General features: G+C 40.1%; 2 protein-coding genes across 2 annotated transcripts in view; both read right to left on the bottom strand.

Annotated features, from left to right (window-relative positions):
• Positions 1-286: 286 nt before the first annotated feature.
• On the bottom strand, positions 287-5,415 carry cry-dash (cryptochrome DASH). Its single transcript, XM_026363177.1, has 14 exons — positions 5,188-5,415; positions 4,338-4,510; positions 3,865-3,958; positions 3,612-3,742; positions 3,360-3,508; positions 2,857-2,945; positions 2,667-2,740; positions 2,480-2,569; positions 2,267-2,346; positions 2,123-2,182; positions 1,874-2,031; positions 1,649-1,768; positions 1,300-1,476; positions 287-617 (listed from the first exon to the last, which is right to left on the bottom strand). The coding sequence occupies exons 1-14, from the start codon at positions 5,398-5,400 to the stop codon at positions 510-512; spliced, it is 1,716 nt and encodes a 571-aa protein (XP_026218962.1). The 5' UTR covers positions 5,401-5,415; the 3' UTR covers positions 287-509.
• A 913-nt stretch (positions 5,416-6,328) lies between these two features.
• Positions 6,329-15,881, bottom strand: part of map3k22 (mitogen-activated protein kinase kinase kinase 22) — a 31,685-nt gene continuing 22,132 nt past the window's right edge. The window contains exons 11-18 of the mRNA XM_026362161.1: positions 15,650-15,711; positions 14,072-14,143; positions 13,372-13,536; positions 12,012-12,160; positions 11,715-11,846; positions 10,674-10,803; positions 9,292-9,469; positions 6,329-8,453 (exon numbers count right to left, since the gene is read on the bottom strand). Coding sequence (XP_026217946.1) covers positions 8,225-8,453; positions 9,292-9,469; positions 10,674-10,803; positions 11,715-11,846; positions 12,012-12,160; positions 13,372-13,536; positions 14,072-14,143; positions 15,650-15,711 — 1,117 coding nt within the window. The 3' untranslated portion in view covers positions 6,329-8,224. The remainder of the gene's footprint in view (positions 8,454-9,291; positions 9,470-10,673; positions 10,804-11,714; positions 11,847-12,011; positions 12,161-13,371; positions 13,537-14,071; positions 14,144-15,649; positions 15,712-15,881) is intronic.

A 15,881-nucleotide genomic window follows, 5' to 3' on the forward strand; every position in this document is an offset into this window, starting at 1 on the left:
AGTTTCTGTTCCCCGACCTTGTCTTTATTTGTAACTGATTCAGGAACCTTTGCTTCATCCTCTTCCTCTAACGTCAAACTTAAACCGAGGCTTAAATTCAGTCTAATGACGACGAGAGGTGTGATCTACTTCACTGCGTAATACAAAAAAAAAAAAGTCACATCACAAAAATTCTCCCATCTCGCAAGTGTATTTTGAAACTGTCTGAAATAGATTAACCTTGAACATTAATACAAAGAACAAAAAACTGTGAGACAAACAGTGTGCACAAAAACATTAGAAGACAGAAAACTATACAATGACCAATAAAGCTTTCAAAGAAAACCACGCTGTGGCCTTCACTGCTGCTACAGCTTAACAGGAAATGAAACAAACAGTGCATTAAAGGCACTGGATGAGGCCCAAACGTCCACCAGTCTAGTTCAAGTTTTCAAGCATGAGTAGAAACATGCGTGTAGCTTCTATCCCCTGAGCACCATCCACGTGTTTAGTTTTCGCTTTAAGCCACATCACAGGTTTTTGCTTCTAGAGAAGTAGAAATCAATGCCTCGGTCCCGATGCTGTTTGGGAGTGTGAGATGGGCCTTTTTTCCCCCTTGGTGAAGGTCCCGTGCCCCTCTACAAACCAAAACAAACAAACAAACAAACAGACGTTTACCTTTAGTGTGACGGTTTAAAGAAGACAGCAAGACAACATTGCTTTTTAAATAGCTATTCTTATGTTCAGATCAAACCATTAAGTTACTGTTTGGAAGAAATACTTCCAGATCTTAAGTTGATGTAATCACATTAAAATTAAATTAGCTGAAAAGTTGTGAAACAATTAATGTGTGGAAAGAAAAAAAAGATCGATCTCTCCTCTTTGGGACCTTTGGGGTAATTCATTTTATAAAATGTTTGAGAAATTTAGAGGGAAACTTTGAAACTTTGTGGTGCAACTGATGGAAATAACAGATCGAAATCTGAAATGTGACGTGCAAGCAAGACAAAAATATACTTCTTCCTTAATATTTAACAACACAGCATTTTGTATATACATATGATATACATAGGCTGAAGGGGACAATAAATTATATGTCAAATATATATGGTTGATGAAAAAGGACAATATATACCTCTGTACTGAAGTGTATACAGTAAAAGGAAGATGCAATTGAAAGATGTATCTCAATATGTTGTGCTTTAGCACAGGATTTGACTACGTGTACTTACTGATATACCACCACTTTTATTTTCTGCAACCAAGCCTGAAAAAACACACACAACTGTAATATCCACTTCCTTTTTCTCAAAAACCTACCGGTTTGTTGTTAATATGTTTGCTCCATTCAGGCGCTATGACGATGGGGGTTGGGTAGTTTTCACCAAGTGACACTTCAGCATGTGACAGTGCAGCAGTGCTGAGGGTCCAGGGTGTGTGCACATCAGCACCTCTGATTTTCTGCAACTCTGGAACCCACAGCCGGATATAGTCGCCCTGACACAGACAAGTTGGAAACAAACTAATTAAAGGACCAGTGACTAAAATTTCAATAGGACAACTCTGTTCACATATGCACTGGTTTAATCACCATCATGCTATTGAATCACTGTGTTGCTATGATGTGGACATTAGAGCACTCACAATTCATGCTTGTTCTCAAACTCACATTATAGTCGTAATCAAGGCCTTGTTTGATCATGTTGAATTTCCTGTTCTCTCTGGGGTCGTTTCCTACACCAGCGCTGTATAGCCAGTTGCCATAATTGCTGCAGACATCGTAGTCAGTCTTTGTGGGAAACAATAAATGATAAAGTCAATCTATGCACTAAAATGAAAGAACTGCAGACCAAGACTTCCAAGCTGATGTTAAACATAAATCTATACTACCTACCAGAAGGTATTCAAACCACTCAGCTCCCATCCTCCAGTCCAGTCCCAGATCCTTTGTGAGGAAGCTAGCAACATTTTGCCGCCCCCTGTTGGACATGAAACCTGTCATTGCCAACTCCCTCATGTTTGCATCCACGAAGGGCACTCCTGTTCGTCCCTCTGTGATAAGGAAGTTCATACACTTTTAAAACACCCATTAAAGTTTTTAATATAGAATATTTAATGAACCAGGAGGAAATAAGAAGCACACCTTTCCATGCATTGAACAGCTTCATGTCATTTTTCCATGGCACAGATTTGTCTTGAAGTCCTGAGGTAAAAAGAGCATGACATGTGCTTTACACTTACTAATTAGATATGAAGAAAATAAGATCAACACTTGAACTCATTTTACCTTTGACTTGAAATATTCTGTTTCCGTATTTGACCGACACAAACCTGAAGTAGTCCCTCCACAAAAGTTCAAATATCACCCTGTAAGACAGCAATGAACACTTTTGTACTATTTGTGGCTTAGTAAAAAGCTGCAACAGAAGATGATTACATAGCATGTAGTTTTACATTATATTCATCCAGGTATTCCAATCCTTTCTGACTCAACACTAACCAGTATGTGCTCTGATTGGCAGTTCGTTGCTTCTCATACTGCTTGATCTGCTGGTAGATATACCTGGGTGAAATGCAACCCAATGCCAGCCTGCAGAATGACAACACCATTAAAGATATATGTATTTATACAGCAAACATGTAAGTACTTAGCATTCAGCAGTAGAGGAAATTACACAGTCACTCACCAAGATGCAAATTTTGTGGAATAGTCCACACCAATCAGTCCATTACGAGTTTCCTTGTAATTTGCAACTGCATCCTATAAATGGGAAACGTATGTTTATTACATTTACCAACTAGATTATATACCATTACAGGACCTTTGACATTTTATGACTGGAAAATGAATAATTTTTCAGTGGAGGTTGAACTCACAGTGTCCCAGAAATAGTGTTTGAGTCTAGCAAGAGCCTGACTTTCACCACCACTACAGGGGAAGGCTGAGCGGGGATCAGTTACAGGCTCTGTAAGAAAAAAATAAAGGAGAGAAGCACTTCAGCATCAGTTTCATACACATTAAACACTCCCTAATGTACTGTAGGACACACACGATCATAAAAGCTTAATTACATATGTGGAAACTGAGTCTGTTTAATCACTGGCACCTAATAGAATCTGGAAATCTGTGCTTAGCAGTTTGTCTATTGAATTCTGACAATAGTATGTGTGTAGATGTACTAAATAGAAGCATCAGATGTACTTCATTACTTCCAGCAGCATGTAAACTTTATAACCACACAGAATAAATGCATAGGAGTTTGTGATTCTGGTTCAAATGTATTTTGTATCAGATCATTTTGCATATTGACAGTACAGGTACAGAGAACATGCAAAGAGATAATGTATAAATCAATCAATTTAAGACATTATTACATTACCTGTCTGTTGCAGGTCATCTGCAGTAGGAATGGTTCCTTCCTCCAGCCCTGGGGGAAGAGGCTTTAGCTGCTCAGGGGTTGGGAACACAGGCCTCACCCTGCTCTGGGTCTCCACTTCCTTTCTGAACTGAGTGTACACATCAGGCAGCCTGAAGAACCACAAGAAAAAAATCATAAGATGTAACACTCAAAAAGAGTGCTAAGCAGCAGAAATCAGATGTTTAGTCTGTGGCACACTATGGAGTCTCTCACCCAGATATGTGGTGAAATGGAAGATCATCTATATGGTACAGCGTAGACCCCCAGCAGGTGTGAACTTTGACCTTCATTTGGTCACAGACATCCTTCAACTTTTTTTCCACATTAAGCTCTTCTGAAGTTACCTTGAACATAAACACGTGAAAGGAAAACTATGTAAAAATCAGCAGACTGTGTAAATAAAAGCTGTGATTATTAATAACATCAATCGTACTAATGCTAGATTAGTACGATTGTTTAAAACTACCTCTTTGTGGAAAGCCACGGTGCTCACAGATCCCAGTTGTTTAATGAGCTCTGCAACAACGTGCTCTGGCTTACCCCGTCTCACCACAAGGTTGCTGTCACACAGACACAAAAAAAAAAAGACCCACATAAGTCCCAGTTCACACCATGTTGGGCAAGCTGCATCCTGGATTGAGAGCCAGCCACTTCCCCTCTGCCGATCGGAAAAAAAATCAGGGGAACAGTATGTGCAGCATCCGTGTCAATATAAACACACCCCCAAACAAGCCCAGGTGTGTCCTGATCCTGTTCCATTTGTATCTATTAAATCCTAGAAAGCTGAGTAGGTCTGCACCAAATGTATGTACAACAATACCACTGTGCATAGGCATAGGTTCATGACCCTTTAAAAACCTGTAAACGGATTATTCTTCGTCAACACAAAAACAGGGAGTGTGGAGTAATAAAGCAACAGAATAATGAGAATTGAATTACCTGCCCTTGCTGAGCAGTGTGTTTCTGAGGTCCCTGATACTCTCAAGTAAGAAACGCAGGCGGAAAGGCCCAGTTTTCGGTAGGTTGTAGTTGTGTGTTCCCATATAATGTCTGGGATCGAAGCAGTACAGTGGCACAATGTGCTCTGCATTTTTTTGAGCCCAGTGGAAAAGCTGCATGTAAAGGAAAACAGTGTTAGGATCACAGAGCAAAGGTTAATGTCACAGAGGATGGTTAGGAACCGAAGCAGCAGCAGTACAATTAGTATATTTTATTTTATCCAGCCAAACTGCTTTTGGATTACAAATATGGCCGCAGTAAATGTTTTAATCACATAATCCTACATTGATCTTACATCGAAAGTTAGCAAAAACCTTTTCTTTTGTTACACTTAAATTTAGAAACAGTTCGGATTTTATTATGAAAAACCAGAAGTCGTCCACGTTGACGTGAATGCGGCACAATCTGGACACCAAAACACCAAATGAAGACATTTGGTGTTTTGTATGTACCAAGGTTAGACATAACATTTGTAAAAGAATATTTTAAATTCAAGTCTGGAAAAAGTTTCACCGAATAATATGAGTAAAATGTTGTTAGAAAAATGTTTTGTGACGGATTCTACCATGCTTTTATTCTCAAAGGTTTGTGCCGGAAGTGTCTATGTTGCACTAGCAAAACAAAAAAAATAGCACCGATTGGGAAAAACTACACAATATACTTAAAATGTCCTTGTAAAGATTATAAAAAGACAAATGTCACACGTTGGACCTGACTGTAAGATGAACACCCGGCCTGGACTGATGTCGGCCTTGCTAACTACACGGCCGGCAGCTGTGCTAGACTTCACCTCGTTGTCGTGCACACGCAGGTCATTTCTCAGTAAACATATGAGGGTGCGGGAGGTCGTCATACTTCGTCCTCTTCGACTCGTCTGCAGGACTTGTATCTGAATCAAAACCAGCCCGTTTCGTTTGGAAACTGTGTCCGATGTGCGGCGGCTCCGAGGATCTGACGAGCAAAACGCGTCCGTCACGTTTTCAGACACGATCTTACAAAACATCAGGTTTTGTAACAGCTGCGCTGAAGCAGGGGTCACATTTCTAACCCTGTGATCCAGAGTCAACCTGTGTTTTAATGTCACTTTAATGTTTGAGTTTTTATTTATGTTGTTTCCCCGTGTTCAACGATATTTATTTTAATAATGTTGCTTTTTGTGTTTTACATTTAGTCCAATTCTACGAAAGAAACTAAACTAAAGAAACTAAATGATCTGATCATTTAGTTAAATATCAGCAATAACAGTATACAGTTTTACCTAATACTTAAATAAATAAATATATTTTCTTCCATGTGCAGAATGGTTAATTTCAGATAATATGATTGCTTCATACTGATGCATTAATGTGTTGCTATTTTAACACTGAATACTGTTTTTAATGATCATGTTTTGATTTAGCTTTTTAATTTCATCTATGTGCTGCTGCCAGCTTGTTCATTTCACACCCATGATCCCTATAGAGTTTTGTCATTGCACTGTATAATATATATATATATATATATATATATATATATATATATATATATATATATATATATATGTATATGTATATATATATATATGTTCAAGCAAATATTTCAAAATCTAAATTAAATCTTAATTAAAAGTACTTTACAGCCCTGCAAATAAAGAACCAGTCAACTAGCTGAAGTATTTATAATAATTTGGTGTCTGATAAAAAAAAAAAATCATAAAAACTTAAACTTCCTCAAATTTATCAGGGTGTTTACAGTAAATGTAATTGGAGTTCATTCAATCAAATGATTTATTTTTATGTCAATGATAACAATATCATAGTTCATAGAACAAATCATGTAAAAATAAGTGAATGGATATATATATTTTGAAAAAGGAGTTCAGAACGGACAAAATACAAACTTTTCAAGCACATGTTGAGGGAAACACAAAATAAGAGAGTAAAACCAGAGCATAAAGTCTTAGACCTTAGATTTATTAAGTTAAATGTACAAAATGACTTGATACATTTCATGTTTACAGGCTCTGTCATTAAGACAAAACTAACTGTCCCAATCAAAAGCCTCCCAGCCTTTTCATACCAGCTCATCACTCATGCTCCTGCCTAAACCACAGAAAAATCTACTGCATAACGCTGCAATTTCATCAAATATATTTGTATATAACATAAAAGTAATGTCATACAAAAGTGCAGGACAATATGTATTTACAGTATAATCTTTTTTTTATTAAAAAAAAACAAAACATCAGCAAGTCTTGTGTGTGCTCCCTACTGAACAGCTGCTCACCCTATTAAGAAGCTTTCTGCTTTGGCAGTGAACATTTGTGTTTACAAGCAAATTCAGATAAGGCACTGACAAGGGTCAAAAGACGTTTGATCATCATTCATTAAGTGCCACTGATTCACAGCTACCCACTGGCAACATCAGTGCCCCCGGATCAAGTTTCATCTCCTCTTCAAAAAAATACAGCTTTAGCTCTGGCTTTCCAACTTGACATTTTTTGGTGACGTATATTATGCTTTGTCTCTCATGACATTGCACAGAGCACGGTGTGCTGTCAAGTGGTTACTGAGTGATTCATTCATAGTGTGGACAGCAAAGTAAAGGCATGGGGTGATCAGATTCAACAAAAAAAAAAAAAGACACTTGGAGACACTTCGGTCTCATTCCATGAAGTACTTACCAACAAGATGTAACGTCAAAGTATATGGTTTGGTTTGTGCAGTGTGTTGTGCACGAAGCTGCCATAACATAGAAAAGGCTATAGGGCTTTGAGGTGACAAAACAATACAGCATAACTAATTCTGCTCGTTAATTTAGGCTAATATTCACCAAAGCTTCTGTCTCAGCAGCTTCTCTTTGGCCACATCTGAATGGAACAAGGCTCACTGTATAGGAAGCTGGAATGGATGTCACAGACTCTTAACAGTAGTGTTGGTATTGCTTAAAAGACATTGCACACTAATGCAAAAGTTTGGTTCTTTCTTCTTTACACTGGAACAAACAACTCAGTTTTCTTTATGAAATCATATAAAAATGCATCAGATAGAAAAATATCTGTTGATTATCCTGCATGTTTCACTGCATGGTATAAAAAGTGCAATGTTGACAATCCTTCTAAATGGGCTTGTGAGTGCTATGAAATAGGGTAATGGGAACCCTCTAAGATGTTAAAAAAGACATTCTTACTTACAAATTCTTTTTGTAAGGCGTTGATGGAAATACATTTACATGTTTCTCAGGTGACAATAGAAAACACGTCTGCTAGGATCACTTTCTATGTGTCATATAAAAAAATATTTTGCCATCTTATTTTACTCACAGCTAACTTTAGGCTGGTGAGTAACTTACAGTACTATCATGTGTGATCGATGTCACCAGTCAATCACCATGACATATTATCTGGTCAATCCTCAACACTGTTCTGCGGCAGTAGTGTGAGTAAAGACCCAGAACGCTGGAGACATTACTTCTCTCTCTATCTTGGGTCACTTTTCCTGCTCTTGTTAAAGGACAGCAGTCTATATCCAGTGAGACTGCTAAGTGCTTTCTCGTCAGTCCTCTCCTGAGGAGCCTCGCTGTTATTCCTTGGGGCACTCTGGAGGTCTGACAGCAGTCAACCTGGCCTCTCAGTGAATAATCCTGGTTGAGCTAGTTGGTGAGAAATGCAGGGGCCCTGACAAGGCAGACACTGGTGATAGTTGACAGGACAGCAAGTTGGATTGGTGGAGGGCCCTGGACCCTGGTGACGGAGGGGGCCCTGGGGACGGGGCGAGCCGGAGAGGAGGGGAGGCGCCTGGGCTGCGGAGGCCTCGCAAGGCAGGGGAGGGAAGGGGGGTCCGCAGGCCTCAGAAACTGCCCTGGACAAATGGGTGGCTGAGCAGAACATCTGCCGTGGGCCGCCACTTCTCCTCCACAAATACCTGCCGCAGGAAGTCCCTACACGTGTCAGACACGCCCTCCGGAAGCATGGGCTTTGTAGGCTGGGTGGCAATCTTAAAAATAGCTGCCATGGCCTCATACTCAGCCCAAGGAGGTTTCTGGGTCAGCATTTCCACAACAGTGCAGGCGACACTCCTGAAGAAAAACAGCATAGCAGGACATCAGAAGCACTGAAAATATGAATTTGTGTGTAGCTGTTTATATGTATTCAGGTTTGTGTTATATTGTGTGTAGCGTGTGCACTGGGATAATATAATAGTTATTTTCATTACCATCAACAGCTTACAATGATTTATTTTATTATTTTAAATGACTGCAAAAGGTGAAAAAAGGTGAAACCTATCTATCAACACATATATAATGTGTTTATCTTAACATAGCCTATTATAGTTATACCCGTCTGTACACTGTTTGAAAAGTATAAGCTTTCCATGTGTAGCATTTATCTGTTAATAGTTCTGTTTTTTAACACAAATATTGGTCAACATCTATTTGACAACTGTTTCTGATTTATTTCCTAATAAAATGTTGTACTTGTTCAAAGGAGCTGTTTACATACAGCCCAGTACATTACTATTACCAAACTGTAAGGCATACAGTTTTGTATGATTTTGATTTACTCCCCATCTATTGAGATAGGTTTATTGTTATTATAATGTAGAGTATCTATATTATATTTATAGTATTAACAGGCTAATGCACTGCTAAACTCCCATACTACTTTAACACGATTCAATCTTACAAGCCATCACAATGCATTGGATCACATTATATTACACAGGACTTCATGTTGATCTATTCACCTCTGCCTGAATATGTTTAAAGCCTGAACATGTACATTAGCTCACATTTTTTATTTAATTTATTGCTTTACCACCCACCTCTAGAGATATTTTTATTTTTTGTCTGCTTGTAAAACATCCTTAACATCTCCTTTGGGTGTCCTCACAGTTCAATCTGATCTTATCCTTACCATACATCAGCTTTCCGGCCGTATCCCTCCCCGTTAATGACTTCTGGGCTCATCCAGTAGGGGGTGCCAGTGACAGACTTGATTCCTGTACCAGACATGCAGATGGTCTGGATACGTTTACTGGCTCCAAAGTCTCCCAGCTTCACATTCCCTGAGGAGTCTCTCAGGATATTAGCACCTGGTGGAACGAAACAAAATCTGCTTAGAAATATTCAAGGGTCTCCAAGGTGTCGTCAATGTACTTCAAGGGATACTTTGACAGTTTGGAGATTCAATTAATGTAGTCGACTTTTAAAGTGTGGTTACAAAGTGCCTGTGCCTAAAGGTAAAGGTAAACTTTTCCTATGTCCTAAAAAGTCTGGGGTTATGGGACACTGTGTGCTATTTATTTATAAACTGCCCAAGTACCTCTTAACAATTCTTATATAAATACTTCACTGACTCAACTCTTACAACTATCTTTCTTTTACTTTTCTTACAAACTACAAAATAAAATACTAAATGATGTCTCTGCTCCACATGGATCAAACCTCAACACCCTTTCGCCTCCTTTCTTAGTAATTTTCCGACATGGAGCTATGTCTATCCCATTTCCTTCAGGCGCTCCAATTGTTTGATTAGTGACTAATGTACACCACTCTCCGTTCTTTCTCCACACCCACTGAATGACAAGATATTATGGACAGACTAAAACTGTACTTCTAGCTTCTTCAACCTGTTTCCACCGCTTGGACATGTGTTGTGGGGTCGTGAGACGGTTTAATCAATCATGCAAACTGCACTTAAGTTTTCATTTGGAACTTTATGGCATGGTCATGGTGCCAAGCTCTATCCCAAAACCAGCATGTGCTGAAATCTATTTTACTGCACACAGAAGAGCTCTTGTCTGTGGAGATAAGCACACACTGTATATTACACATGAAGATCATTTCTTCTATGTGGAAAATCCCACCCACATACACTCTCAGAGAGTCTAGCTCTGTCCTGTCCGGCCTACTATCTTTTATCCCCACCAGACTGTATATTATCCACTTCTTGGCCACAGAAGCAGTGACTCCCAAAGCTGTGGGCAGCTAAAGCCTTTCCATCCGGTGTTAAACATTTTTAGACTGGGCAATTTCACCGACATGACGCCTAATATAAGTCAAAGGGGAGTTCAAAATAGCACATTTTTTCCAGGCTCACTCTGTAGACGATGAACCACCGAATGAGGAAATGGCAGCCAGAATCGAATGAATTAATCTGTATTTTTCTCAGTAACAGGAGAAGAATAAGGAGTCTTATTTGCTGTTTATACACTGCGTACACAAATGTCGGTGTGCACCAGTTCAAATCCAATTAACAACCTATTCTAACCTTTGCTAACCATCTGTTTCAGTTACCTTTGATGTCTCTGTGTACAATCATGTTGCTGTGCAGGTAGGAGACTCCTTGGAGGATCTGTCTGGTGTATCTCCTGGTCACCTTCTCTGTCAGGGCTCCATAAGATTTAAGCTGGTCCTTTATAGAGCCCTGGAGAGACAGGAAGAGAGAACAAAACAGAAAGTCAGTGTCAGAATGATTGTAGGACAACTATGATCTTCATAATGGTTGTAGTGTTAATTACAGCTGTGTTAACGCCAATAATTATTGTCACAACTGTGCTGTATACAGTGACTGAAAATCTGTTTTGGACTAATGTGTATGGTGGAGCTAACAGGTCTCATATAAAATGTGGAAAAGGAAAGTGTTGGCTCCGGCTGAAGTGGAATCATTTTGTTTTTCAGGAAAGCAGCATCCAAGCCAAGTTTTAGGCACAAAAACCAAATATATAAACATACAATGTGCATGACTTCAAACACCTTCACCGTTCAATGTTTCTCACAAGGGAATTGCAGGAGGAAAGACCTAATCCACTAGCACCTGTGACGCAGGATAGGACTGACTCACACACTCTTCACTTTTAGCTGTCAACAAGACACCTCAGGCCACAGCGCTAAAGCTGTGCCAAACAGTCACACACAAACTTGGCTTTGTCGCCTCACCACTCTGCCAGCTCCAACTCCAGTGAAACATAAACATTTCCAATTTCCAGACAATGGGTGACTAAGACACTCAATGCTGCTCAGAAAAAAAATAGCCCAGGAAATATTAAAAACAGGCTCAGGGACAGGGTCCACAGGCGACAGCAGCTCATTAAGGAGCTCATTTTGAGAAAATGAACTCATAAACTGAGCAGGTCTGATGACATCAACCACTGAGGACATGTTTGTTGACAGCAGTTATAGTTTAAAATTGCTTTTCTAATAGATGTGACCAATATGGGTTTGATAGCAATTGTCTTTACACGTCTGTGGAACTATCTTGACAGAAACTTCAAGGACTGCGTCATGCTATAATGTGATTTATCAAAGATTAAATGTACTCAAGTATAGTGTACACACCCCCGGCATAAACTCAACAAAAATGGTGAGTTTTCTCTGTTCGAGGTCCCGAAGACAACCGTAGTACTGAACAATCCTTTCATGACGCAAATTCTTCAGCAGCTGAATCTCACACTCCAGAGCATTCACCTCCTACAGAGAAAAACAGACAACTGTGTGTGAATTCAGAAAACCACAAGACCACTGAAATAACTAACATACCATGTTTAATCTGGAATCATGAGATCCCTTTCTTATGGCCTAAAAGAGATGCAGGCAGAGACTTATTCAAAACAGATGTGAGCTTTTCTCTCTCACCTTGCTGGTTTCTTGACAGTCAGGATCAAAGGGCACCTGCTTGGCGGCCAGCTCACGTCCCGTGTCAGCGTCGTAGCAGAGGTAGACCTCCCCGAACGCCCCGCGCCCCAGGAGCTTTCCTTGTCTCCAGTTGACTGGCGCCCGCGGGGCTGCAGAAACAAACCCCCAGGATGATGAAAACCCGCTAGTAATTCATTTTGTTGCTAAGCCTCAAGAGACAGATAGATTCAGTGTGATATACTGATTTGAGCAAACACTAACTTTTAAGCATGCGTCAAAATCTGCCGCAAGACTGCGACTGTAGATCGCAGACACCCGACGTCTAACCCACCACAAGGTTGTTAAATAATTCTCATTGCAGACCCTGTCAAAGGGGGAAACCCCTGATATCTGAGTCAAATCATGGGCAGCAGACAGTAAGTTACATAGAAAGAACATCTCAAAAACCCTCATCTTCTCAGGCCCAGACTCAGAGAGACTTTTTTGGTATAAAAAAGTCTCTTTGTGGCCGTATTAGGTGGTTAAGTCATGTGTGGGTGAGGAGGACATGTTGGCCACAGACTGCTGAGTCGAGCTTTCATTTCATGACAAACAGCAGCTGGAGACTGAATGAAGCCAGATGTGATTAGAGATTGTGACATGGCTCAATCAGGATGATAAGAGGGAAATTCTGTCTGCTGTGACTTATAGTACTGTACATTATTTCTGCTCCCTTACTACACACTCCTAAACGTAAACAGGCTTGAAAGCCATATTGTTTACTGGAAAAGAGATTATCCCGGGTTTGTCTCTAACCATAATGGCGTAACACAGTAAAAAACTGTAGACATTACAATGTGTTTGATGTTTCCTTGCTTAAGCAATTCGACGCCGTTGTGTATTATCTTTTATTGTATTTTGTGGTGCACCCACTTTCCTTTACTTCTGTTACCAAATGTCCCTGGATGCCTTTTCGATTTCTGGGTATCATTACATTTCTTCCAATACTAGTGCAAATACAATTCTTGACTTATGAGAAAAATTAGCATGTTTTTAATAAAACTATATTTCTCATGTGTGAGATTTTTTTAAAAACACAAGGAGTCAAATCATGATTTTAAATAAGATCTTGAAGCTCATGAACCACTTGACGCCAGTTTTTATCCACTTTTGTTCATGTCTTACAAAAGACATATAAATACAGACAATAAAAGCCTAAATTTTCATCTCTGGGTCATCGATGAGAGTTTATGTGGATGATTATCCACTGGAACCAGAAAAATCTAACTCTACAGTGTTTATGTGTTCAAGGGTGAATATTTTTTAGTGCTTCTCTGTTCCTCTATTGCAAATGGTTTAAGACTTTAAGGGAAGAACTCACACTTGGCTGTACCACGCTGACAGCTTTTGTCAGTGGTGCGGCCCAGAGAGCGCAGCTCGCTGTACTGCAATGTGCTGTCTCCGTTATAACTTCGTGTGCGACTGGAGGGAACCAGCTGGAACAGGTTCTCCTGTGGCATGAAGCTTCGTGGAAGTGTCCTGCGACCTGAAAACACATACATGACAAAATGAGACATATTAATGTATTGTCACTGTTTGCATAGTGAATCATTTCACACTGTTTTCACACAGTTACTTTACAGGTGTTGAGCATAAAGGGAGCTCTTGGCCAAGACTCGGGTCCAGCCAGAGCGGAGTGCCACTCCATCCCACTTCCCCTCAGACAGGAAACAGGGTGCTGTGTTTTCATACAAGTTCGAGTTCACCACAGGGAAACATAAATCAGTGCTAGCCAAGGTTAGCCTCTGAGTAAGCAATTACTTGCAGCTGCCTGGAGCAGCAAGCCAGCCAAATCTACACAGGGTGCAGAAAGGTACTGAAGTAATGTGGAAGTACAAGTAGTAAAATGTGAGGAAGAGGCCTTGCAAAGAATGAAATGGTATTTTATCCAACTCAAGTGAAAAAATCTGCAGAGCTGGGAACACACTCTGTTTTCCTTCTGTTGGAAGGCAACAAATCTGTTTAATCTGTGCAGTGACAGTGTTGTTGTCATTGTTGAAACAAAGCAAAAGGTTTCTTACGGTCTCCATAATCCTTGCTGCGATTGGGCAACTGGAACTGACGGGGGAAAGTCCCTCCTTTCCCATGGCGACCTGAAGAGGGAGCAATGAGACAGCACTGTCAGGAAGTCACTGACATATCAAAAACTAATCTCACTTTACAACTGATTCCTCATTTTACAGTTACATCTCAGTTTTTACAACACTTTACAGTATTTGTGATAATTCTCTTCCCAGTAATGCAGGTTTAATTGCATGGAGACACCTAACGAGGATAACACAGAGTTCACATCTCTACTGATCACATCTGACAGTCACTACATTGCTTTTACTCATCTCTGCATGTCAAATCAAAGTGAGTTCAAAGGCAGCCGAATGGAAGACAGCTTTTCACACACTGAACAGAGCTGTTTCGCTTCACTGCAGCCAAGGGAAAAACTGAAAACAGCTCATGTGTGCTAGCTTAGCCATAGCTCTGAACCCAGTGGAGCAGTAACTAAAGGCAGGTGGGGAGCACTGCTAACGCATGCGAGTGCTGACACTCTCTCTCACACACACACACACACAGTAAATGCAGAGTGGAGGAGCCATTGCAATTGAAAACAGCTGTTCTGTCAGATGACTGCCTCCCCTTGCGCTGTTTTTGTGGCTGTATCCCATGGAGACGAGAGTTATTTTTTGTGTTTGGCAGCGCAGGATAGAGAGGAAAAATCTACTCACAGGGAATGGTAAACAAATACTGTAGCCCTCAGCAGGAAGGGCCACACAGCTTTACATCAGGGAGGGCAGTGTGTGTGCATATGTGTGTGTGCATATGTGTGTTTGTGTGTGTGTGTGAGTGTGCGTGCGTGCATGTGTGCAGGCACGTGTACGCATGTGTGCCCAAAAATATAGCTGCTGCTTAAACTCCCATACTACCAGCCTATGTACACACAATGTGCAGCACTCCCTTTTTAATTTACAGCAACAAGGGTGGTGCACAAGAAAAAGAAATGACCAGATTGGGCAAAATGCTGTGGCTTCACTGTTCACTAGGATTAGTGCGGCGCTATCAGTCATCCTGCTCTATTTGATCTGCGTTCTGAAGGAAAGGGGACAGACAGGGACCCAAGGGACATGGAGCAAATGAGGTGGGCTACAAGAGGCAAGGGGAGTGGGCAGGGACGAGATCATGAAAAGACAGGAAAATGGAATTGTGTATTAAGAACTGGAGAAAGATGAAGAGCATGGGATGGAAGACAAAGGCGAAAAGGAGAAGAAAGAGTTATACTATCACACTCTCTTTACTCATGAGACGGAGGAAATACAACCAAAATATTGAATGTCTTCACCCCATTCTTCATTTTAAGTATATCTACCAAGATAAAACCATCAAATAATACAATCTCCTTTCTCATTAGTAATCTGTAGAGGGCACACATTTTAGCTAATGTGGTTTAGTTGTTGATGTAATGCTGTAATCACCACAGAGCAAAAAAGAAAAGGAAACTTTTTAAATAATGAACAAATGTTTGCATGTCTCTTTCTGTCGTGAGTTGATAATTACCTCAAAAGAAAAGAAGCAATTTTTAGAAGTGCTGCAGATTTCTCCTTTCTTACCTTTGTATTCATAGTTGAGGTTCAGGTAATTATTGTCACGGTTGTTCTGTGAGAAAGGAGGGCTGAAAGAGAACATAGGGAAAAATTTCTTTCAAAATTACACTATTCATTCAGCAATTCCTCTTATCTTCAAATAAAGTCTGGCTACTGCTGCTGGCCTGAAACTTCAGAATACCCTCGACTGTAAAACGGCACAAAATGTCTCTTTTGCATTTTAACTACTGAGCTTTTG

Source organism: Anabas testudineus, chromosome 2 (genome assembly GCF_900324465.2).
Source record: "Anabas testudineus chromosome 2, fAnaTes1.2, whole genome shotgun sequence".
In the NCBI taxonomy this organism is placed as follows: Eukaryota; Metazoa; Chordata; class Actinopteri; order Anabantiformes; family Anabantidae; genus Anabas; species Anabas testudineus.